The 27078-nt window shown below is 40.0% G+C and overlaps 1 protein-coding gene across 1 annotated transcript; it reads left to right on the top strand.

The window, feature by feature from the left end:
* The first annotated feature begins 2225 nt into the window (after positions 1–2225).
* TEX49 (testis expressed 49) lies at positions 2226–27078 on the top strand. The gene is made up of 4 exons (XM_053704949.1): positions 2226–2516; positions 5813–5929; positions 24673–24817; positions 25692–27078. Exons 1-4 carry the CDS (start codon positions 2414–2416, stop codon positions 25738–25740), a joined length of 414 nt encoding a protein of 137 aa, XP_053560924.1. The 5' UTR covers positions 2226–2413; the 3' UTR covers positions 25741–27078.

Here is a 27078-nt window from a genome sequence, read left to right on the forward strand (position 1 = left end):
TCTGTGACCCTCTCTGCACCGGACACCGATGGCCGCATTCGTTGGTGGGTGGGAGGCAGGTGGGCGGCCATCGATGGGTTCTGAGGCAGAGAGGGGGGTCGCCGGGGGCGCGCATAGACGCGTGCACGGGGGCCGGAGGGCGGGCGGGAACCGCTACACTACAGAAAAAAGAGTTTTGTAAGTGGGAGAAAGGGGGGAGGGAATCCCCATTAAAATAAACAAAAGGGATCTGGGAGGGGGTGGTCTTGGTGGGGGGAAGCTACACTACAGGAAAAAAAAAAAATCTATTATATTGTAAATTGGGTACTGGCAGACAGCTGCCAGTACCCAAGATGGCTCCAAAGAAGGTAGAGGGGGAGGTTAGAGAGCTGTTTTGGGGGGTGGGATCAGGGAGGTTGGGGGCTAAGGGGGGATCCTACACAGCAGCATATGTAAATATGCTAAAAAAAACACAATTGAAATTCAAAGATACCATTTATTTTAGTACTGGCAGACTTTCTGCCAGTACTTAAGATGGCGGGGACAATAGTGGGGTGGGGGAGGGAAGGGAGCTGCTTGGGAGGGATCAGGGGGTGTGATGTGTCAGGTGGGAGACTGATCTCTACACTAAAGCTAAAATTAACCCTGCAAGCTCCCTACAAGCTACCTAATTAACCCCTTCACTGATAGCCATAATACATGTGTGATGCACAGTGGCATTTAGCGGCCTTCTAATTACCAAAAAGCAACGCCAAAGCCATATATGTCTGCTATTTCTGAACAAAGGGGATCCCAGAGAAATATTTACAACCATGTATGCCATAATTGCACAAGCTGTTTGTAAATAATTTCAGTGAGAAACCTAAAGTTTGTGAAAAAATGTATGAAAAAGTGAACAATGTTTTTTATTTGATCGCATTTGGCGGTGAAATGGTGGCATGAAATATACCAAAATGAGCCTAGATCAATACTTTGGGATGTCTTCTAAAAAAATATATATACATGTCAAGGGATATTCAGGGATTCCTGAAAGATATCAGTGTTCCAATGTAACTAGCGCTAATTTTGAAAAAAAGTGGTTTGGAAATAGCAAAGTGCTACTTGTATTTATGGCCCTATAACTTGGAAAAAAAAAGCAAAGAACATGTAAACATTAGGTATTTCTAAACTCAGGACAAAATTTGTAAACTATTTAGCATGGGTGTTTTTTGGTGGTTGTAGATGTGTAACAGATTTTGGGGGTCAAAGTAAGAAAAAGTGTGTTTTTTTCCATTTTTTCCTCATATTTTATATTTTTTTTATAGTAAATTATAAGATATGATGAAAATAATTGTATCTTGAGAAAGTCCATTTAATGGCGAGAAAAACGGTATATAATATGTGTGTGTACAGTAAATGAGTAAGAGGAAAATTACCGCTAAATATAAACACAGCAGAAATGTAAAAATAGCCTTGGTCCCAAACGGACAGAAAATGGAAAAGTGCTGTGGTCATTAAGGGGTTAACAAAGGTCTGTCGGACCTGATCCGACAGTGTGGATCAGGTCCGACAGACCTCGCTGAATGCGGAGAGCAATACACTCTCCGTATTCAGCATTGCACCAGAAGCTCTTGTGAGCTGCTGGTGCAACTCTACCCCCTGCAGAGCAGGGGTGTGTCAATCAACCCGATCGTACTCGATCGGGTTGAATCGCGGCAATGTCTATACGCCTGCTCAGAGCAGGCGGACAGGTTATGGAGTAGCGGTCTTTAGACCGCTGCTTCATAACTGGTGTTTCTGGCGAGCCTGAAGGCTTGAGCTTGAAGCACGGGGCTTCAAGCTCCGTACCAAGCTTGATAGATATGCCCCTCTATCTTATTTAGGGTTTCAAGGTGTCCACTATATAACTGGGACGTCGCAGAAGCAGTTGAAGCCAGCTCCCTGAAATTAGTTTTTGCAGGTTGGGATGTCTGCACATGACACTATACATGAATTTGTTTAATATAATCCGACCTATACTGTAACAGTTGATAATTTGGGCTTCACATATTTTATTATATTTTTTAAAATTATATGAGCACTGAAGGCAACTGGCCTGTAGAAATCCTGGACCCTGTGATGCATCTTATTCAGCTGATCTTGAGCAGTCAGGCAGTGTGGGCATGCGCGGGGCGGTGAGTCTAATGTCCATAGAATTCCTCGACCCCTTCAACTTAAACAGCTGATTTTGCGTGGTTGGGCCGCATGCGCAATGAGTGCCACACGCCTACAACAGCTGATGTTATGGGTCGAGGAAAAATTTAGAGGCGTTGGAAATAGAATTCGATACGCATTGTATCATGTGATAGAAAAAAGTGCAGTCTAAGCTCCGCCCGTTAAGTGGTCTCCATGGCGACGTACATTTCTTGTTTTCGTTGCTGCGGTTACAAGGGGAAGCGTTCTCTGTTAGTTGCTCATGGCTTTCTTTGGGCTAACAGCTCTTGGGTATCAGGACCCGTTCCGTGCCGCCAGGCTTGTTGTGCCTGAAGTGCAAAAGAATGATACCGGTGGTATTGCAGGTAAAGACGGGATAGGTGCAGAGTGTTGGAGCAGCCATAGTCAGACATTCAGTACATTGTTATACCGGCCCCTGTAATAGCTAATGGGTTAATATTTTTAATCTGACATTCCTGAGATTTACGTAATATAAAATTGTAGAACGGTGTAATGTTCCATACGCAAACCTTGTGCACCTACCGTATCCCGGGTCACGTTGATCGCCATTGCAGCTTTTAGAAGCAAAGTTAATTACCAAGGTCCATGCTGAAGTGCTGGATTCTTACTGTACATTTTTACCACACTGCACGTCCACCCAACATACAGAACAAGTAGTAGCAACATACAGTGAGAAGAGCACATAACCTGCACCCTGATTGTGATGATGATGGCTCTGGTGTCATAATTTACATGCAATATAAATGGTTAAATGCACATGTGGGTCTTTACTACCACATGATCAGTTGTACTGCTGCCTATTTAATGCACTGCATCATCTAAATGTAGCCGCCAATCAGCAAGCGCTACCCAGGTGCTGAACCAAAAATGGGACAGCTCCTAAGCTTAAATTCTTGCTTTTTCAAATAAAGATACCAAGAAAAATTGATAAAAGAAATAAAGAAAGTTACTTAAAATTGCATGTTCTATCTGAACCATGGAACTTTTGACTAGACTATCCCTTTAATGCATTGCTGCTCATAAGCCTACCTAGGTATGCTTTTTTAACAAAACGTACTAAGAACAAAGTAAATTTGATAAAAAAAAAGTAAGCAGAAAAGACCTTTAAAATGGAATGCCTTGTCTGAAGCATGAAACTTAATAATTTTGGCTTTTGTGTTCATTATGTATATATACTTTTTATTATCTGTAACTCTTAAAGCAGCAGTAATAAAAAATGTTTGAAGGGATTTTTTTTTTTTTTTTTGAAACCCAAAACCTTTCGTTCATAATTCAGATAGAGCAGGCAATTTAAAACAACTTTCTAATTTACGTCTATTATTGATATGTCTTCATTCTCTTTGTATCTTTTGTTGAAAAACGGGGGCGTTTGCTTAGGCGCTGACCAATTTCTGGAGCACTATATGGTAGCAGTTTTGCAAGAATGTGATCAATTTGCAAGACCACTGGATAGTAGCATTATTTCCTGCCAGATGCCTGCAGCGGTATCTCTTCAACACAGAATATCATGGGAACAAAGAAAATTAATGTAAATTGGAAACTTTTTTTTTTTTAATGTGCTCTGAATAACAAAAGAAAATGTTTGGGTTGCATATACTTGTAATTATGGGTAGTAAAACACTTTACATATATTTTAATTATTATCCTCCATCTTCTCATGCCATTTAGTTCTGAAAATTGTGGGCTTTCAATTCTGAGAAATGGAAGTGCATATGGCAAACTTCACAAGTTTAACCGTGTTACATGTCTGCCCAGATATTGTTAAAAAAAAAGCATATGTACATATGCACCACTGGAAGCTAGCTGATAAGTGGTTGCTACACACATTGTCTATTGTCATTGGCTCCCTAGCTGAATTCAGCTTGCCCCAATAGTGCATTGCTGATATGGAGCTGACTTTATCTATGTGTTTAATACATTTACAGGGGTGAAACACACAAATATGTGCAAGCAACAGTGCAATAATAAAATATTCTAACATGTTAGACCATTTTCCTTTTGCATTTTTGCAGCATATCTTAGTAGCTAGTATGTCTAGTTGCTCATTTAGCCCCATCTGCTTGTAGTTGACTTTACACCAGCTTATGGTGCAGTATTTTTTACCAATTAAATAAAATTAAAAATAGTTTATCAGTTTCACAAGCTTATACACGTTCTTTGTTTTTACATCAAATTTTTTGTGAACTCCTATGAGAATTTGTGCACTTCACAGTTTATCACAGACTTAAAGTGAATGTAAAGTTTAATGAATAAGTGCCAGGTTTTTAAAAATACACTAAAAACAGGGGCACTTTCATTCATTAAACTTTACAATGAAGCTAATTTTTAAAAATACCTTTGTTTTATGGAAAACAGACCGTCGATCCTCCGCTTGCAGCTTCCACTTTCATTAGCATATCCGGCTTCCTCCAATCGTTGCATGGCCTCACAAGCTGGATGCCAAAGGGGGCACGCAACGATTTTAGAAAGCCAATTTAGTCATCGATCTGGTAACTATAGCAGGAGTTGCGGGCGGAGGATCACCAGTCGGTTTTCCATAAACAAAGGTATTTTAAAAAGAAGCTTCATTGTAAAGTTTAAAGTGCATGTAAAGTCAACCAAATAGCTCTGCATCAAAGTGTTTAATTGCCCAAATAAACATTAGTTTCATTCATCATATTTTATCAAGATGTAAATAAGTCAAAATATCTCATTTTACTTGCTATTGTTTTCGCCGATTCCTCCTCCTGCATTTTGGTCCCACTTTTCTTATCTGATTGACACTTCGCTGTCTTAATGTTTTTTTCGTCCCCGGGGCGTCAGGATCGTTGTTCGCCACGTCACTTTCTTTAAATGCGCATGCGTGAACTACTCAATGACGTAGCATACTCCATGTTTTGTTTAGATTATCCTTATGTAGTTTAAATGCATGCGCAATGGGAAAGGAGGTGCAGAGCTTTATAGAGTTTTGCTCGCTATACGCATGCGCGTTTTCTCCGGAATTTTTTAAACGCATGCGCAAATGTCGGCCCTGGTCGTGAACGAGCTTCAAACAAACGTTATGGAGTGGGCGTAAAATATTGAAATAAGGCATCGGATATAGGGCTGCAATCCAGGAAGAAGAGGGTTGGGAGGAGTTGAGTGCTTACAACGTAGATAAGTTCTAAATTAAATAAAAGTATATTCATTTTCTTTATTATATTTATATTAATGCGGTTTCACTATTTATAACATTGTGAGCAAGTAGGTTTAATTTTAACAAGTAAAATTTACATTCACTTTAATGAATAAAAGTGCCCCTGTTTTTAAGAGTATTTTTAAAAACCGACACTTATTCATTAAACTTTACATTCACTTTAAATATATGTCATATCCATAGTCATTTCTAAAGATGTTCATTTTTTTATTCATCATTTGTAAAACAAATGCTGAAAATGGACGCAGTCTGCAGCATTTGGCTAATTGTAGCAATGGATTTACAGTATTAGAGAAAAAGAGCAACAAAATAAGATGAATGCTGTAGACCGTGGACAGTTTCTGCATAAATTCCACTAACGAATGACAAATAACGGAAAAATGTACATCCCTAGTAATTTTGCTTCTAGCATTTGCTACTGCTTCCTGTGGATATATGGTGTCTGACATTAGTCTCCTTAAATAGGAAACTGTGAGGAAGGAGAATCAAATCATGTCAATGTTACAGAAGTTGCTCCACCATCTACGTACATCAGCCAAAGTGTGTATAAGGAGAGAGTAAATCGGAATCAGACCTTGAGAAGTAAGTCTTTTAGAATTTGTTTTATTTGTAAGGGCTTAGGGCCCACAGACAGTTGCAAATTGTTCATGCAGTTATAAACTATTTACATTTTGAAAATGTCCCTTTTATTGGAACAGAAAGGCGACTTTGGAAACTATTTCTAGATTGTAATCAAAGGCTGCTTAACAATGCTGGAAACTACAAAACTATCTCAATTTAAGACTCAACTCTTGAAGGGACATTAACAGAGCTTGACATTTTTATTGATCCACTAGTAAACCATAGTGATATTTTTTCCACCCCTGGACATTAAACTCCTCTTGCATTGTGCATTGTGCTTCCTAAAAAGCAAAATCTGCAAGCTGAGTTTTCCAAATGCTGCAAACTCACAAAATCCCCTATTTGGAGGATTTACAGATATAGCTCTTTGGCCCCTCTAGGCAGCATGGGAAAGTGCAATTTTACATAAAAGCAAGAGGTGTTTAGCAGATTTGATGCACATGACGATGATACCTCGTCATGTGCATTGTGGTATTTATGTGCATGACAAGGCATCCTCGTCATGGAGGGGGATTGCTGATTAGAAGCTATTTTCAGTGATCTCCCACACTACAGGCCAGGGATCATTGGTGGCCTAGTTGGTGGCACTGCCAACCCATCAATGGGAGTGGCGGTGATGTCGCTACAAACGTGTGGAGACATCAAAAAGGTGCCGTGCCACTACAGCTGGTAAGGGAGCGGTATGGGGGAGATAATTAAATCCCTTTAATCTCAGCTCCCTTATTAGGTACAGATGGTCAAGGCCCTTGTTTGAGGGTTACTCCATCTCATGTGGTCCAACATAGGTTGCTTGACCTTTTTTAATTTTCTATTTTTTGTTTTTGTTTGAGTGATTACCTTTATTGGTATTGCAAAACCGTCAGATTTTTATTACACTTGGTTTAGCCATCTTTATGCCATAGCACACAACAAATTTTGGTTATGCAGAAACCTTATTATCTCCGTTCAGGATGTTCCTAGCTCCTTGGAACACAAACTGATCTCTAGAGCACATTGCATGGTACATGTACATATATAAACATTTTGCAAATTATTGTTCTTTAGAGTTAGAACTTAAGTCCTAATGTAATGATAAAGATTGCTGAAAGTTCCACTTTCAGGGTCGATTTATAATGGGAAGGGTTCGAGTATCAGTCCTACATTTTTTTTATGGGGGACCTAGGTACGTATAGTGTGCAGGCAGAACATTTAAGGTTTGAAACTTCCACTGGTTTCAGAGCTAGGGCTAGTAGAAATCTGGGGAAAAGCCTAATTTATTCATGCATTTGAGAATTTAAGAGATGTAGTATAACAAATATTAATTAAGTTTATGATTGACACAACACAATTTCAAGCTACATTTTTGAATAGAAAGCTTTTTCACTCAGTCTCTAGAAAATGTTGTGGAAGCATCCAGTGACAGTAGTCAACTTGTTTTTTTAGAACATTGTTCATGGGAACTCACGCTGTGTCCTCAGAAGATAACTTAAATAATGTTCTTGGTTCAGGTGGGTTGAATAATTTTATAAAAATATCAGTGTTACTTGCTAATGTCCTCATCAAAGATTTAATCACTGCATCTTCTATAAAAACTTTGTAAAGAAGCACCGTATAGTACTCAAAATGGAGAACTCACACTTATCGAACCTGTCCTTCAGTTTCAAATCATGAAGTTCAGTTACTTCCTTGCTTTTGGCGTAGATTTATGTAACCTCCTTAATCTTGTTGTTGCCAAATAAGAACACATCTTCAGGGGTGAGGATTTGACCCTCTGATGTCCTCTGCAAACTGGATTTAGTTGTTTCTGACTTAACTGTTCCTCCAAACCCATCACATGTGTTTTTGCCATGGGACATTGCAAAGAAGTTCCATTCGGCTTTTATATCAAAGTTTTTCTCAAGGTTGCACAGATTGACAAAAATCTTCTTGTTTTTATAATGCCTTACTGATCCATCAGAAAAATAGATAATCTTTTCTGTCCCAGGGAGAGTCTCAGTGATGTTGTTCCAAAAGCTTCTATTGGAATGTGTGAACTGTGACTTTGTTGTGTTCTAGATCAGCGGTTGCCAACCGGTGGTCCGTGAGAAGATGTTGATGGTCCATGATACAATCCAGCAGGAATTCATCTCCTCTGATGGTGTCACCCCTGTTCGTGCCGCAACTCCTAACAGTGCCTGGCTGGACATCAGTGAAAACCGATGGAGGAGGAGTTAAATTACAATCTCCCTACGCACGTTGCATAGTACTTTTTAACTCCTCCTGTCCGGCGCGCTGCTCAGAGAAAGATGCTTCCATTCTAAAGCCAGCAGAGGTTGCTATAGTCTTGGCTTGAAATAGTGGAATTAAAGTATATAAAAAAAATAAAATCTCAAAAAAATATTCTCTTTTTTTTTTAAATTTATTTTCCTCCCTTTACCTGTCTCTTTGTAGTAGTTTTCCTAATTCCTTCAGATGGACTTACATCACTGTTTGTCTTCCTCCCCTCCATCTTCTTTTTTTATTTTTTTATTAAATATGAATTATTTTTCATGGTAATAATTTTCCAGCGCACAAAGCCATTCCACCCTAATTCCAGTAATTGCCATCCAGTTGATCACCCATATACCACCAGTTTTATAGTAATTGCCAGTAACATCAGTCATGGTTAGCTCACATCCATATTGAGAGCTTTCTGATATAACTTAATTTATGACTCCAATGTCTGTCCATGATCATAAGTAGTTTTGGATAATATCTAACTGGGGAGGTAACTTGGAAGTCTTGTGGTCCTTTTAAACATAATTCTTTTTTTTCCCCTTTTCTGCCTCTCTGTTTCCAGCTCAAAAGTTGGCATTCGCCCTTCATCTGTCATTTGGAGGTATTCTCTCAGTTCTGTTATTCAGTTAGTTAGTTCCCAGAAATAGTGATCATATCTGCTCTGTCATTTATAACCTACTTCTTAAAGGTTATCTTATCAGGAACCGTGTCATCTTCATCTGACTCTTCAAGCATCTGCAGTAAGGCTTCAATACCTGGACACTGGTCACACTTGTTAAGCATCCAGTCATAACTGTTTATGTCACAGACTAGAAGATGATTGATCTTGCTTTACATCTTAGACATCATTGACAAGTATACGCTATTGTATGTCAATCATAAACATAATTACTGTAAAATATTGTTCATTTGTATTATTTGTTATGCATACTGTATATTACATCTCTTTATTTCTCAAAACACATGAATAAAGTAGGCTTTTCTCAATATTTCTACTAGCCATCGCTCTGTAACCAGTGGAATCTCAAACTCAAAATTTGTACAGCAAAATGCTAAGATAGAGGGCTTATTTCTGTTAAAATTCAAGTTCCGATTTGGTCCCCCCACCAGATAATCAACCCAAAAGTAAGGGGAAATTGTAAAAGATTGCACTCTCTCGCCCCCATAAAAAAATAAAATAAGAGAAGTCTCAACACTGAAATGTTCTGCATGCACACTATACTTACCTAGCTACAAATATAGGACTGAGACTCAAACCTTTCCCATTTTAAATTGACCCTTAAATTGAAAGTTTCAGAGATCTTGGCCATTACAGAAGGACTTAAATTCTAAGTCTAAGGAACAAGAATGTGCAAAATGTTTATATATGTAAATGTGCCTTGTAATGTGCTCTAGGGATCAGTTTTTGTTCCAAGGAGCTAGGACTATCCTGAGCTGAGAAATTGAGGTTTCTGTAAACATCTGTGTAACCTAAATTTGTTGTGCGTCCTGACACAAAGATGGCAGCCATAACTAAACCAAGTAAAATAAAAAACTGGTGGTTTTGCAATACCAATACATAGAGGTTATCACTCCAAAAAAAAGGAAAATTAAAAATGCTCAAGCAACCTATGTTGGACCACTTGAGATGGATTAACACTCAAATGAGGGGTCTTGATCATCTGTACCTGGTACGGGAACTGAGGTCAAAGGGTTTGAATTACCTCCCCCCATACAGCTCCCTTACCAGTAAAAATGGGGGGGAAAGCATTTTTTTTTTTTTGAAAAGTGTTTTTATTAAGGCAATGAAATATATCAAAGTACAAACATAATAGGTAGGGCAATATTACATGACAGCAGTTCCATCATTCAAACATAAATACAGTAGACAATAATAGGATCTAATAGGACCCTAGTGGAGCCCCATTTTGTAAGTTTATAACAGGACATACAAGTGTCAACAATGTGAAATAGATCCACTTATGGGACCTGGAAATTAGTACTTGTCTGAAGACAAAACTCACAGGAATAAAGATTCTCAATATGAAACATACAAGGTAAAGACCAGGTGTTAGGTGATAATTACCGTGACAATATGGGATGTGTGGGTTATTGGATTGTGTGTAGGAATCAGCTGAGAACAATACGTGGTGTAAGGGGAGGGGGTAACCCGGAGAACTGTTGTCAGGGTTGGGGCCAAGGAAGGGCAGGTAAGGCAGAAGGGAGTGGGAGAAAGAAAAAATAAATAAATATTTTTTCCCCTTTCCTTTGAAAAGGAGGAGGCCACTGAGAGCCACTGGGGTGCTCAGGCCACCAAAATCCAAACCCAATTCGGAGCTACACTACTATCCGGTCATCCGTCCGGGCTACAGATTCGCCAGGTCTCCTATACTCCTCCCATACCGACCATATAGAACAGTAGTAGTCACATCGGCCTTCAACCCTTAGTGCGTATTCCTCCATGTTTTGGATATAATCCAGAGACTCGAGGACTGGGGTAAGCGAAACAGGGGCTTGTTTCATCCACTGTCTGGCTATAGCCAGTTTTGCAGACAAGAGGACAATAACACCCAGGAGGCGGGATGGTTTTGGGAGGTCTTGCAGACCGAAATGGAAGAGCGCCATACTCCCTGAGAGATCGTCAATGAGGCCTAGATCCTGGAGTAGCCTAGCCACCTGGTTCCAGAAATGTTTTAATTTGGGGCATTCCCACCAGATGTGGAGGTGAGTACCTCGGTGGGCGCAGCCCCTCCAACAGTCCGCCGACCGGGAGGGGTACACTCTATGCAGCCTGGTTGGTACCCAGTGCCACCTGAGTAGGATTTTAAGATATAGTTCAAACAGGTTGGAGCAGCGCTGACATCCTGAAGTGCACTCTGCCACTTACCGTCCGAGGCCTCCACCCCAACGTCTCTCCCCCAATCCTCTGTAGACCGGGTTTTTATGAAGTGAGGGGAGTCCAAGAGAATCCTGTAATGGAACGATAGAGAGCCTCGTAGAGGCTTACCTGCCAGCCATCTCCTCTCCCATTTAGTAAGAGCTCTCACATTATCCCTCTGAAATCCCCAGGACAAGAGAAGCGAAACCAGGCGGAGATATTCAAACTGCAGTTCTCTGGGAAAACTATCCGTCGGGTAATTTTGGGGTGGGACAGCCAGGGCGTCCCCTCTGTACAGGTCTGAGAGTAGGTTGAGCCCTAAGGCTTCCCACCTCCTGGGGTGAGAGTCAGGAAGGCAATGTAGCAGAGCTTTAACAGAGTGTATGGGGGTGGGATGTGGGGCAACCGAGTCTAGAGGTCGGAGTCCTCTCCAGAGTTTTAGACAGGTCTTGACTATGCGGCAGTGTATTCCGCTCAGTACCTCTGCGTGATCGGGGATTCATATGAGGTTGGCTATGTCCACTCCAGCGGGCAGCGAGCCCTGTTCTATTTGAAGCCACCTCGCGGAGCAGTCCTTCACTCCCCAGGCAGGAATATGTGAGAGCATGGCAGCTTTATAATATAGCGAAATATTCAGCATCGACATGCCTCCGCACCTTTTCGGCTTTTGCAGTTGGGTCAGGGGGAGCCGCACATGTTGTCCTTTCCATACGTATTTCGTAAAAATAGATTGAAAATGATTGAGAAGGTATGCCGGAACCTGGACCGGGAGGCATCGGAATAGATCAGCTTTGGTAGCAGGAGCATCTTTACAGCCGCGATCCTACCCGTCCACGAAACCTCCGGGACCTTCCAACTAGAGACCGTCTGTTGGGTCAGGGGGAGCCGCACATGTTGTCCTTTCCATACGTATTTCGTAAAAATAGATTGAAAATGATTGAGAAGGTATGCCGGAACCTGGACTGGGAGGCATCGGAATAGATAGATCAGCTTTGGTAGCAGGAGCATCTTTACAGCCGCGATCCTACCCGTCCACGAAACCTCCGGGACCTTCCAACTAGAGACCGTCTGTTGGAGCTCTTTAAGCAGGGACCCGTAATTTGCTGCCACTATTCTCTTAGGATCATGGGAGAGTACTACTCCCAGATGTTTCAGTCCTTCTGTTGACCGCTTAAATGGGTAGGAACCTCTCAGAGTCTCCAGAGTGGTTTCCGGTAGGCCAATAGCGTAGGCCTCGGTCTTGGAATAGTTGAGTTTGTAATATGTTAAATTAGCAAATTCGTTCAGGATCTCAAACAACTTAGGGAGCGACTCCTCCGGATCCGCCAGGAAGATCGTCAAGTCGTCAGCAAAGAGAGCTAGGACCTGTGGTATATCGTGCAACACGAAGGGTTGGATTGATGGGGTTGTCCGGAGTCTTGTCGCCAGCGGCTCCATTATAAGAGCAAAGAGGAGTGGTGACAGAGGACACCCCTGTCTTGTGCCATTCCGGATCTCAAAGGTTCTAGAGACAAACTCTAATCCTCTTACTCTAGCGGATGGGCCTGAATACAAAGCCATTACTGCTGTGATAAAAGCGGGTGGAAATCCGAAAGAGCGCAGGACCTCAACCATGTATTCCCACCGGACCCTGTCAAAGGCTTTCTCAGCGTCCAATGACAGGGTACCCAGTGGGATCCCAAGCGCAGCTGTCTCAAAAAAGATGTTCAGTAGGCGCCTGGTGTTGTCCGAGCCCTGTCGTCCCGGGGTGAACCCCACTTGATCATAATGGATCAAGACCGGGAGGACTTTGTTTAGCCTTGAGGCTAGTATTTTTGCATATAGTTTTACATCTCCGTTTATGAGAGATATTGGGCGGTAGCTCTCACAAAGCTCAGGGTTTTTCCCCGGCTTAGGTATAGTTATGATCGATGCCTCTAAGAAGTCTTGGGGGAAGCTACCCGTGTCCATGGCCTCACTAAACACACGAACAAGAAGAGGACATAACTGGGTCACAAATGTTTTGTAAAACAAGGCATCAAATCCATCCGGTCCCGGGGACTTGTGTGCCTTCAGGCTCTTAATCGTTTTCTCAATCTCCCCAACAGTGATGGGGGCAATAAGTTGTTCCCCCATACCCTCCGGAACCTGTGGTAAATGGAGCCTATCAAGGAACTCAGGGATAGCTTGCGCTGGCGCATAGCAAGTGTAGGGGTCATCAGCTATCTGATATAGTCCTCTGTAATAGCTTGCAAATACATCTCCTATATCGTTAGGAGAATAGAATTTCTTGCCGTCTCTTGTTACATAAGCTATCTTATTCAGTAAGGTTCTTTGTTGGAGTTTGTGGGCCAGGAGCCGGTCCGCCCTGTCCCTTTTGTGGTAATATCTCTGTTTTAGGAGATAAAGTCCCCTCTGAACCCTCTCCAGCTCACAGGACTCAATCTGTTTTCTGAGGGACTGGACTTTCCTGACTAGGGAATCCGTTCTGATCCGTCTAAGCTGGGTTCTGGAGATAGTGTATTCGTGGTAAAGTTGGGCCAAACTGGCCCCTTTGCGTCTTCTAATCTCTGAGGATTTTTGCATAAAGAGCCCGCAGAGGAAGGCCTTAAGCGCCGCCCAAAGAGTCAGCGCAGATGTGGATCCCGTGTCGTTTATACTCAAGAACTCCTATCTCCTTTGTCCAGAGCGGAATCTGGGAGTCCACGAGGAGGTACTCTGGAAGGCGCCAAGAGAGCCCACCCTCCCCGGAGGGAGAAAAGGTGATATCTACAACTACTGCGTCATGATCAGACCATACACACGGTACGATCCTAGCCGCAGCTACCGTCTGCAATGTCCATGAGTGACAGAAAAAGTAATCTAGTCGGGCAAAGGACTGGGAGGGAGACGAGTAATAGGTGTAGTCGTCCACATCAGGGTACAGGGCCCTCCAGACGTCATGATATGAGTGTTGAGAGACAACGCTTCTAAAGAGGTGAGAGTAATGGTCCTCTCCACGTCTTGGGGGACCCTTCCGCTGTGACTTTCTATCCCTGCATGGGTCCCACACTAGGTTACAGTCCCCGCCTATAATGACATGACCCTGTTTGAGTCTGCCGACCTTACTCAGCAGATTGCTGAGGAAGCGGGTCTGGTTGACATTAGGGGAATACAGGGTCACCAGCGTGACCAAAATGTTGTCCAACCGACAAACACATATGATGTAGCGGCCGGAGGGGTCTGATTCAAGATAGATGGGCTCGTAGGAGACATGTCTCCCCACTAGGACAGTAACTCCTCTGGCTTTTTTGTGAAACGTTGAGGACATGCGAACCGGAAAATCTCTGGGGTGGAACATGGCGGCCCGAGATCCCATCCAGTGGATCTCCTGTATGAACACAATGTCAAGGCGCTGGGTTTTCAAAAATTTAAGGAGTAAACTCCGTTTTGTAGGGGAGTTCAGGCCCCTAACGTTTAGCTGCCCACTTTCATTGCGGGAAAGAGAAAAAAAAGAGGAAGGTGGGGTATCAAGGAAAAATGATGGGAGGCAGGGAAAGGCAGGGGGAAGGGGTACTCACTAGGTTCCACTAGGTTCTCCGGGCTGGGCAGAGGCTACTACACTCTGCCAAATAGGGAGTGCGGAGGACAGAATAAGTAGTCCCTAACCGCACCAAAGATGCAACCCCTGGGGGGGGAAAGGGGAGGTAAAGGGCCTAGTTTGATGTTCAGGGAGCAGTGGTCTTATGTGGTACCTTCAGGCCCTAGGTATCTGGAAACGATGGGGGATCTAAAGGTTCCTGCGGGTCTGTGAGATCCGGCATGTCATGTCGTTTTTAGAGGGTATGTAGGTACGTGTACTCAAACGTGTAACAGCTATTGCAAAACTGAGCTTGCATGAACACTAGGGGGTAATGGGTGGTAGGTAGGCCCGGAGCGGGCATAAAGTGAGAGTGTCAAAGGGAAAGGGAAGGGGGGGAAGATCTTAAAGAACCTGCTGGAGTTGGGCTAAGGGAATAGAGGGGCAGGAGGGGGGGAGGCATAGGGAAGGATGTGTGGGAAGCAGATATAGCTGCAGGAGGGCGCTTGGAAGGATATGGAGAGGAATTGGAAGGGGGAGATTAGAGGAAGGGTTAGGTTAGGTAGGAGACATGAGGCTGCATTTGCCGTGGTAAGGAAAGAGGGATGGTGGGAGGAGGGTAGTATAATAGTGAGAGGACATCAGAATCGGGAGGAGTATCAGGAGGAGCGGCTGCGGGGTAGGGGGAGGGCCAGGGGGTTAGCTGGTGGAGCTACGAGGAAATGCGAGGAGAACACATGGTCATCAGAAGTACCTCAATTTAAACCAATAACATAGGGTCTTAAGTGTAATATTATACAAGAATCTACAGTGCACAACGTTTTGACAATATTCAAATGCTGGGGTGAGTTCAGGAAGTGGTGAGGTATACAGACAGGATGGAAAGCATTTTTTTATTGTTTACTTTATAGTAATTTCTATAAAACTTGTTTTGCTAAAGAAAAACGCCTATATTATATTGATTTTAGAAATACCCCCTATCTAGGTTTACAGTCATTTTTTAGGAAATATATGCAAATACTGCAAAGATGGAATTGCTTTAACACTAAAATTTGCTATGCTTGGACTGTAAGCTTAATAGCGGTCACCAATTCAAAATTACTACACAAAAGTATATTTTGTTTAGTATTTAGACACCCCAGGGTATTTATCTTGAGGTATTTTTAATCATTTTGATAAGTTCACTGGTCCTTTATCCCCTTAACGACCGAGGACGTACCAGGTACGTCCTACAAAAATTGTCAGTTAATGACAATGGATGTACGCATGCAAACACATGCAGTACATTTACATTTAATACAGTTGGAAAATGTATAGGAAGGAGGGAGAGGGAGGGGGGAATAAATGTTGGGCAAGGGATCTGGGAGGGGGTAGGGTATTGAGGGGGGGCAGCTACATTTCAGAAAAATTGTTTATTTCTATAAAAATAAAATAAAAAAAACACATTTTTTTTTTATTTATTTTTTTAGCAAAGTGGGTAATAGCAGACAGCTGCCAGTACCCAAGATTGCGGCAAATAGGTAGAGGGTGAGGGTAAAAGAGCTGTATGGGGGGATCAGGGAGGTTGGGGGATCCAACACTGCAGAATCAATATATAAAAATATATATATATATATATATATATATATATATATATTTTAGTACTGGAAGACTTTCTGCCAGTACTTAAGATGGCGGTTACAATTGTGAGGTGGGGGAAAGAAGAGAGCTGTTTGAGGGGATTCAGGAAAGGATCAGGAAATGGGTTGTATCAGGTGGGAGGCTAATCTCCTACACTAAAGCTAAAATTAACCCTACAAGCTACCTAATTAACCCCTTAAAGTGAAAGTAAATCCTAGCGTAAGGCTTCAAGTATAAGATACTTCATGTCGAAAGCTGCTTTATTCGATTCAATCGATAGCCGTTTTTTGCTGCTACAGCAGCCCACGGATAAAAAAACTTTTGGCTAAGAGGTGACGTTTTCATCTCTTAGCCAATAACTGTGCGGTAAATCCGGCTCCCAGCCGTGGGCTGCTGTAGCAGCTAAAAACGGCGATCGATTGAATCAAATAAAGGAGCTTTCTACATGAAGTATCTTATACTTCATAAATGAAAGTGCCCTTTATTTGTTTCAATAGTAAATCCTAGCGTTTGTAAAACGCTAGGATTTACTTTCACTTTAACTGCTAGGCATAATACGAGTGGTGCGCAGCGGTATTTAGCGGCCTTCTAATTACCAAAAAGCAATGCCAAAGCCATATATTTCTGCTATTTCTGAACAAAGGGGATCCCAGAGAAGCATTTACAACCATTCGTGCCATAATTGCACAAGCTGTTTGTATATAATTTCAGTGAGAAACCTAAAGTTAGTGAAAAAGTTAGTAAAAAAGAGAACATTTTTTTTTATTTGATCGCATTTGGCGGTGAAATGGTGGCATGAAATATACCAAAATGGGCCTTTATCAATACTTTAGGCTGTTTACTACACTACACTAAAGCTAAAATTAACCCTACAAGCTACCTAATTAACCCCTTCACGGCATAATACAAGTGTGGTGCGCAGAGGAATTTAGCGGCCTTCTAATTACCAAAAAGTAATACCAAAGCCATAAATGTCTGCTATTTCTGAACAAAGGGGATCCCAGAGAAGCACTCACAACCATTTGTGCCATAATTGCACAAGCTGTTTATAAATAATTTTAGTGAGAAACCTAAAATTGTGAAAAAGTTAACTTTTTTTTATTTGATCGCATTTGGTGGTGAAATTGTGGCATGAAATATACCAAAAATGGGCCTAGATCAATATTTTGGGTTGTCTACTAAAAGAAAATATATACATGTGAAGGGTTATTCAGGGATTCCTGATAGATATTAGTGTCCCAATGTACCTATAGCTTATTTTGAAAAACAAAATGGTTTGGAAATGGCAAAGTGCTACTTGTACGTATTGCCCTATAACTTGCAAAGAACATGTAAACATTTGGTATTTCTAAACTCAGGATAACATTTAGAAACTATTTAGCATGGGTGTTGTTTGGTGGTTGTAGATGTGTAACAGATTTTGGGGGTCAAAGTTAAAAAAAAGTGTTGTTGTTTTTTTCCATTTTTTCATCATATGTTATAAAAAAATAATAATAGTACATTATAAGATATGATGAAAATAATGGTATCTATAGAAAGTCCATTTAATGTCAAGAAAAACGATATATAATATGTGTGGGTACAGTAAATGAGTAAGAGGAAAATTACAGCTAAACACAAACACCGCAAAAATGTAAAAATTGCCCTGGTCATTAAGGGTACGAAAAAGGGTTAAAATTTAGGTTACACACATGATTATTATTTTTTTTTACTTTTGCAACATACCAAAGGCTCCATCGCGTGGTACAATATATATGCATATGTAATAAAAGTGTAAAAAATACTTGGAAATATATATATATATATATATATATATATATATATATATATATCTATATATAATAATATTCTTTAGAAAACCTTAAAGGGCCATAATAGTAAAAATAAATACATGTTTTTAGTTCCCTCTAAGGTCAGATTTTGTGAGCGGCCCCGCAGTGAAACAATTAATTAGTGAGCCACACCCTGCAGTTAGCAAACACTACACAATGCATACATCAGGGTATGGTTACCTTATTAACTGTTTCACTGCCTTAAAGGGACAGTCAAGTCCAAAAAAAACTTTCATTTTTCAAATAGGGCATGTAATTTTAAACAACTTTCCAATTTACTTTTATCAACAATTTTGCTTTGTTCTCTTGGTATTCTAGTTGAAAGCAAACCTAGGAAGGCACATATGATAATTTATAAGCCCTTGAAGGCCACCTCTATTTTATTTACTTTTTACAGCAGGGGAGAGCAAGCTCATGTAGGCCATATAGATAGCATTGTGATCACGCCTGTGGCTAGTGGCAGACACTACACTAATTGGCTAAAATGCAAGTCAATAGATAATAACTAAAAGTCATGTGATTAGGGGCGGTCAGAAGATGCTTAGATACAAGTTAGTCACAGAAGTAAAAAGTGTATTAATATAACGGTGTTGGTTTTGCAAAACTGGGTAATGGGTAATAAAGGGATTATCTATCTTTTTAAACAACAAAAATTCTGGTGTTGACTGTCCCTTTAAATGAAACACTGCATGCTTTTATTTGTTAGACCATGTTATTTTAAGACTATTGACCCTGCGCACAGTAGAGGTACTGCTCGGGACCAACAGAGCACTGCAGTGGTTAAACACACAATAGTGTAGGGTTGATAGTCTTAAACGATATACCGAAATATTGAAGCACTTGAAAGTGATGCAGTATAGCTGTAAAAAGCTGACTAGAAAATATCACCTGAACATCTGTATGCAGGAAGTTATTTTACCTCACAATTTCCCCTGTAGCCGCATTCCATTGTAAAGGGACTTTAAGCAGCCAATCAGGATGCTAGTCCCAGGACTTGCAAAGGAGCGTGCATTTGACATGTGCAGGCACAGCCATGTTATTTCCCTCCTCAGTTTAAGGCAGTTTAGTATGAAATCACAGTTAAGCAAAGTGTGACATCTGCACTGATGAAGCTGATTGGCTATTTTTTCCCCAACATACAGCTGACAGTATCTTCCATTTTTACATATAGATGTTGAGGTGATATTTTCTTGACAGTGTTTTACAATTATGCTGCATCACTTTCAAGTGATTTAGCATATGGGTATTATCGTATGTCCCTTTAAAATGACATTCTCTAATTTTTTGAGCATGTACATTTTTGACTATTATGGCCCTTTAATATTCATTTATTTAATGTTGGGATAATTTCACTTGTAGCCCTAGTTCTGTGTGACCTTCTAGGCCCTGGTTTCTCAACAGCCGGGCCATGGCCCAGTACTGGGCCTTGACAGCCCTCCAGGTGGGCCATGACATGAAATCCCCCACTGTGAGCTGTGACAGACCTGCCGCTCCACACATAAGAAAGACCGGGCAGGAATGTCAGAGTGCCAGTGCACATATCCATTGTGCACATGTAGTGGCAGAAAAGCATGGGAACGGAGCAGATAGGACTGGACCTCAGCATCGCAGTTAAGTGATACCAGCCCACTGACACCAATGAATGTATATATATTTTCTTCTCTCACTTACACTAATGCATTATATATATATATATATATATATATATATATATATATATATATATATATTATATATTCACAAACACATATATATAGATATATACATACTATAGGTTGGCAATCCCAAAATCCAGATAGAAAATCTATATTGGAAAGGGCGAATGAATGGGGGGAGCACACACGCATATACACACAAACATACGCACACACAGTAATCCACTACAACATTTTTTTAAATTTCTTTTTATTGAAACAAAAAGGAAAAATAATGTACAGGTATAAAAAGAAGTATTTCATAAAAAGAAGTATTTCACATCAAATTTACAAAGTGTACCTGTTTAAACGGTGTTGAACATACAATTAAACAGTCCCCATTTCTCCCCTTTCTGCATCAAAACAGGGCACTCTTGGAACTCTGACACAAAGAGATCTTTATTTTCATAAGAGTTTGATAAAGTAAAGGCCAATCATGGACCTTCTGCTAGTATAGGCTCAAAATGATATATGAAAGATGTTACTTAACTGAGACAAACGAAAAATAAATAAATTGAAGACCACTCTTGGACCTTTTACTTATATTACTAATAAAAAGAATGCAACTAAACAAATACCTTCTATTTAGCCTCTCTGTGAGGGAGAAAAAAAAATATGAAAATACTAGCATTAAGCCAGAATAAATAGAGGGGTCCCAAGTGTAGAAATTAGCACTTGTCACATTGCTTGGGAGCGATAGGGGATAAAATCTATAACATCTGTTAATATTTCAGGTCAATGTAGAAACTGTTTAAATAACAGGTTAGAACTACTAACTGAGGCATACCACCAAGTGATGAGATATTGCAAGAAGTATTCCCACAAAAGTACACAATACACCATTCAAACGCTACGTAATGTAAGTGTAAACATTAGGGAACCCATAAACCTGAAGGTGACCTAAAGGCTATAAAGAAAGTGTACTCTAAGGCAGAATGATCATAGAGTGCCATACTAGGTAAGTGGTATTGTGCTCTTCTATGACTCACAACCTCTGCCGCTATAAGGGACAAACATTTTTTTTATAACAATGTAAATCTTTTGAACCTGCTAGTGTAAAAGCTGCTTATAGAGATAGGCCTAGATCTCTAGCTAGGCTTACTAGAGCCCTGTCTTATTACTATTCTAGTGATTACAGTGGTAGGCCATATACTGTGTAACTATCAAAATACATATAACATCCATAAAGAATCTTGCCAGAAAACATCTATGCTAAATTATGAAGTGTTCAAAAAAATACAATCCAACTAGATTTACTATAAGAAGAAAAAACCTTCAATAAACTAAATTTACTTATATAAACATAGAGCAACTGTGATCTTAACAAAATCATTTATTTACAGTATTTCTCAAACAAAAATACTGTACACAATTTCTACAGTTTCTTAATACATACTGAAAATCCAGTGATTGTGGATAGAAAGCCAGGCAAATTTTAAATTAATCCTCATCCCAGGCATCTTTAAAGGGATACTAAATTATAAAGTTGCTTAATATTGCATACTCTATCTATCTGAATCATGAAAGAAAACAAATTGGGTTTAGTATCCCATTAAGCCAGAAGGGATAACATGCCTCCATGGAAGAGAGGGATACTTTTCTCTGGTCAAATTGTCATTGATCATGTGCAAGTCACAAACTCTAGAACAGGCAAAGCATCTCCACACCAGACTACTTCCTGCACCATACTTAATTGTAACTTTAGCTTCTCAACAATATACTCTCATGCTGCTGTCTTCACATGTGATTGCAACCAAAAAAGTTCAAATTTTGATTTGTTAGTAAATAGGACAGGGCCGGACTGGGACCAAAAATAGGCCAGGGCATTTTAAGGCAAAGCAGCCAGTCCTCCCCCGTTTTTGATTGAACCGCCCACATACACACACTCATATGCACGCACACCACACATATAAACATGCATATGCATGCACATTACACATAAACACGCATATGCACGCACAACCACACATACATACGCTCATAAGTACGCACATAACACATACACACACTTGTATGTACGCACACCACACACTATGCACGCACACCGTACACTACACATATATATGCATGCACACCACACATATACACAAGCATATGCATGCACACCACTCATACACACACTCAGAAGCACGCACACCACTTGCATGCACACATACACCCACATACTCACACTTATATGCATGCACACCACGCATACACCCACATACACACACTCGCATGCATTCACACATACACACACTCACATGCATACCCACATACACAGACTCACATGCATTCACACATACACCCACATACACACACACACACTCACATGCATGAACACATACACCCACATGCACGCACTCACATGCATACCCACATACATGCACTCACATGCATGAACACATACACCCACATACACGCACTCACATGCATACCCACATACATGCACTCACATGCATGAACACATACACCCACATACACACACTCGCATGCATTCACACCACATATGCACTCATATGAACATAAAACACACAGTCAAATGCATGCATACCACATATATAAATATATATATATATATATATATATATATATATATATATATATATATATATATTTATATATTTCAAGCTGTTACATGCTTTAGATAAAACAATTTACAAGTCACATCAAATATACCTAAACAGAGGACCTAGAGGTCACTTGAAACATGCTTGTAAGTAGTATATTTTTTGTTACTCATATTGCTCAGTCTTTTAGATAGATATCTATTATGCTCAAACTATCCAATTTACTTCTATTGTTAGATTTGCTTTATTCCATTGATATCTTTTGCTGAAGAGCAACAATGCACTACTGAGGGGGGAGGGAGAGCAACAGGGGGAGACCGAGGGGGACAGAGAGAGGAGAGAGAGGTAGAGGGGAGAGACATGGAGGAGACATTGCACCTTGGTCTGGTAACCACCCCTACCCCTGGGTCTTTAGGAGACTCACTCATTACTGGCTAGTGGCTGTCCTTATGTCCACCTGGCTGGTGAAAGGTCAGGGCGTATTGTGTGGCTAGGACCTGCTCTGCAGACTCTTTGCTTCCTTCTACTGCGGTCTCAGTCTCACCCCAAGCCTTAAAGGGATATGAAAGTAAAAATTAAACTTACATGATTTAGATAGAGCATGTAATTTTTAGACACTTTTAAATCCACGTCTGTTTTCAAATGTGCTTCGTTCTCTTGGCATCCCTTGTTGAAAAATAATACGCACATATCCTACCCTAGTGGGAGCTGGCTGCTGATTGGTGCCTGCACACATTTGTCTCTTGTGATTGGCTAACTGGATGTGTTCAGCAAGCTGCCAGTAGTGCACTGATGTTCCTTCAGCAAAGGATAACAAGAGAATAAAGCAAATTTGATAATAGAAGTAAATTGGAGAGTTGTTTAAAATATTATGTTCTATCCAAATCATGAAAGAAAAGTTTGGGGGTTTCTATCCCTTTAACCTCACCCTTCTGGGCCCCCAGCAGAGCAGAGTTCAGCTTCCTGAAACATAATTTGTCCTAGTTAGTTCCATAATTACCACTCTCCCTAATCAGAGGAGCCCTAATGTCAATACAAAAAACATTGATATTTCAAAATGTTTGTTATAATATTAAACCTACAAAAGTAGGAGATACTTATAAAAAAAAGTACAATTCAATTTTATGTTTCTAGTTTTTATTTTTTTTTGTTTTTTAATAACATGGAACTATTGGGTGTACAACATTTTTAATAAGGTGTGAAAGCCTTATGTATTATAAATCAAATTTATTATATTAAACTACGGAGGAGACGTGTGAGGGTTTTTTTTTATACCCTGATTAAGGGCATTTTCTATTTTACTTATTGTCAAGATGAGACAACTGCAGTGCACTTTTGAAAATAAATAAAATGTGAGTTTATTCATTGTGAACTTTTCCGTTTTGTAAGCAACATTTAGAAATAAAATTTATAATATTAACAGTTTTTGTATTTTTTTGCTATGTAAAAGGTGTTTCAGTCTTGGTGAGTCAGCCAGAAAACGGGGTTACAAGGTAGTATTTAGTTATTCTGCTGAGCAATCTTCCCTGTGTGTATCATGCCTTAAGGGAACAGGGACACCATTGTGCCCTGGTCTGGTAACCACCCCTTCCCCTGGGCATCCAAGAGACTTGCACATTACTAGTTGGTAGCCCTAGCTTCCATCTAGTCCCCCTGGCCAGCACCTATTTACCTCTTCTTCTCTGAGGTCCAGGCAGCAGCAGCGCAGCAGTACATGTCAGGGTGTGGTTGGGGCCCGCTCTGCAGACTCTTTGCTTCTCTGCCTCTGCCCGGTAATCAACCTCAGAGCTCATGCTCTCTTCACCTCAGGCTGCTACACTCACTTGCTGTACAAAAGTGCAATGCGCTCTTCTGACTACAGTGACCCTGTGCAAGGCTGAGCGGAGGAAGTGCTCCCCCCACCCCAAAAAAACCCCAGCTGCACCGGCACTAAACAACAACATCATGGATGCCACGATAATGTTGGGGCAAACTAAGACAGGGCCAGGCAAGCACTGGTATGTGCGGTAATAGTGGGCGGGGCTAAGGTAACTGGCGGCCCACTGGGCATTTGCCCAGTATACCCTATGGTCAGTCCGGACCTGAAACAGGACATTCTCCAGCTTTGCCAATATATCTCTTTGTTAAATAATGTATTCATTAATAGTGATTACACTATCTTACTACTTTTTAGCAAATGATCAAAGCCAGTTGTAATAAAACATATATATATATATATATATATATATATATATATATATATATATATATATACTAATCATTGTCATTAAATGAGATCTGAATAGCTGTGTATTTATAGAAAATGTTTCTTTTTTAAAGAGTAAGCATATTCATTGCAGTTCCTGAATACTATACTAAGTATATATATATTTTTTTTAGCTCCCAAAGAGACTCAGAGAAAGCCCATGACAGCAACTCAGCACTATGGATGGTGGTTGCCACAGGACCCTAATGTCAAAGCGGATAATGTTCACCCCTGGATTAAAGGGCCACACCATCCTATGATAAGCAGTCCCATGACCAGGTAGGCGCCATTTACTTCATGTGATTAAAATTGACCGTAGCAACTTTAATCAGATATTTGTAAAATCTTCTAATTTAAAATCTTAAATTAGAAACGTGTTTCTTTGAACAGATTTGTTTTGTAAAATAATTTGCCCTTTAATGTTAAATGAATGCCCTGTAATGAGGTTACATACATAGTTAAAAGCATGCACCCATTGCGCTCCCATGCTAGTCTCTGAAGCCCCAGTGCAGCTGTCTTTTGTAAGCCTTTTAACCCAAATTAGATTCAAGTAATACCAGGCAATCCTCCTCTGAACATGGCAACCCCAGGAGATCATTCCGGCCTTCTGAAGGTCTTCTCAATAAGGTGCATCCATATTCTTCTAGACATATTGAGCAGGGAGTCCACCTCTGTGTCCCCCACCAACCTCATGAAGACTTTCCCCAGGGTTGTAATAAACATATATACAGAGAGAAAGGGCTCTATTTAACAAGCTCCGTATGGAGCTTGATGGCCCCTGTTTCTGGCGAGTCTTCAGACTCGCCGAGTCTTCAGACTCGCCAGAAACAGCAGTTATGAAGCAGCGGTCACAAAGACATAGATAGTAAAGCTCAGGAGCTAAATGCATTGCATCTCCTGGGCAAAACACAGCTGTTCAGCCAAACAGGAGCGGCGGTCACACTGCAATGCTTGTGACCCCCAAGAGGGACTTTTCTTTAAACCCCTTTGTGGGAGTTAACACGTAGTTCATTATGATTTGTAATGTCAAAATGACATGTTCTAATGAATTAAAGAATATATTTTTTTAATCAGATTGTCCCTTTTAATTGAGAGTACCACATTGTTGTAACAAGATCCTGTAATGTATGTCTTTATTTGTATTTATTTATAGATTTGTTGATCAAATGGCTTTGACAAACAAAGACTTCAGCTTATTTTGAATTGACCTGCGGTGGAATATGGAAGATTGTTGTCTATCATGGATGTAAATGCCTTCCCAACTGAACAGCCCACGTGCCAAATTATCTCTAGTATCCTCTGTTTCTTGCTGTGACAGTAACCGTGCACTGCAGGCCTCTCTTAAGAATTATGAGACAAATGTTCTGCATTACGATGGCCGAGTAGTTAAAAAATGTTTTTAGTTGAGTGTGATGCTCTTTAATAGCCAAACTTTTTCATTGATAAAATCTTGCACCACAGAAGCTTTCAAAACCTCACCTATCTTAACTGAATATGTTGATCCACTAAAAAGTACCACAGTCAACTTATAACAATCTTCTCTGGAAACTCACATGGCAATAACTCTTCCATAACAGATTAATAAATACTGTGAATTTCAAATGTATTTTTTTTTATTTAAGTGAAAATTCATTAACAATAAGGAACACAACTTAAATATAACATGTTTTATAAAAACGTAATGTATTGTCAATTGCAAACGTTTTACAATATATAATCATTATATAATTCTTCTCTTTTTATACCCTCTTTATACTTGATACCCATATCCTAAAGAGTAAAATAAAAATGTGTATATAAACAACATTCTCTCGTTTCCAGTACCAAATATTTTTCTCAATACATCCATTCCCTCTTTTAAATTCGTTTCCAGTATAAATTCTGTATTCCTAAAAGATAAAATATTTTGTTTCTTCAATGCCACATCTAGTGACAATGTAATTCTCCCATCTCTTAAAAAAATCTTAAATTGTACATCTATAGATGTTAAATAAATAATTGATACCTAACCTTATTTTTCATTTCTGAGAATTTAAGATCTTTATGTGATTTCCAATATTTTAGAATTAAACATTTACCCAGGAGAATAATTGTGTGAATAAAACCCTGTGGCTTTACCAAATTCTTTATAACCTAATATAAAAAAAACAATTATAGGGAAAAAAAACTTGTTTTTCAATAATTTTACTAGACCAAAACCAAATGTTGCCCCAGAATCTCTGTATAATAGGTATCTCCAAAAACAGTGATAGATTTCCAGAAATGAACATTTTGACATTGAATCATACTTATTTTTATCCCATCTAAAAAAAGAAGTTGTGTTAAATATACTTGATATAACATTTGTTTTTCCCTATACATTTCAGCAATGTTTACTCTATTTGAAGAATAATTTGAAGAATTACATGTATCCACATTATCTTCTTAAAAAAGATTCTATTTTAACTTGACAAATTCAGTATTGCTCTCCTCTTGAGCATTTAAAAGGAATTTGTAAATACTGGATATAGAATAAAGTCTTCGTTTGAAAAGCTCACAAA

This window comes from Bombina bombina, chromosome 3 (genome assembly GCF_027579735.1).
Source record: "Bombina bombina isolate aBomBom1 chromosome 3, aBomBom1.pri, whole genome shotgun sequence".
In the NCBI taxonomy this organism is placed as follows: Eukaryota; Metazoa; Chordata; class Amphibia; order Anura; family Bombinatoridae; genus Bombina; species Bombina bombina.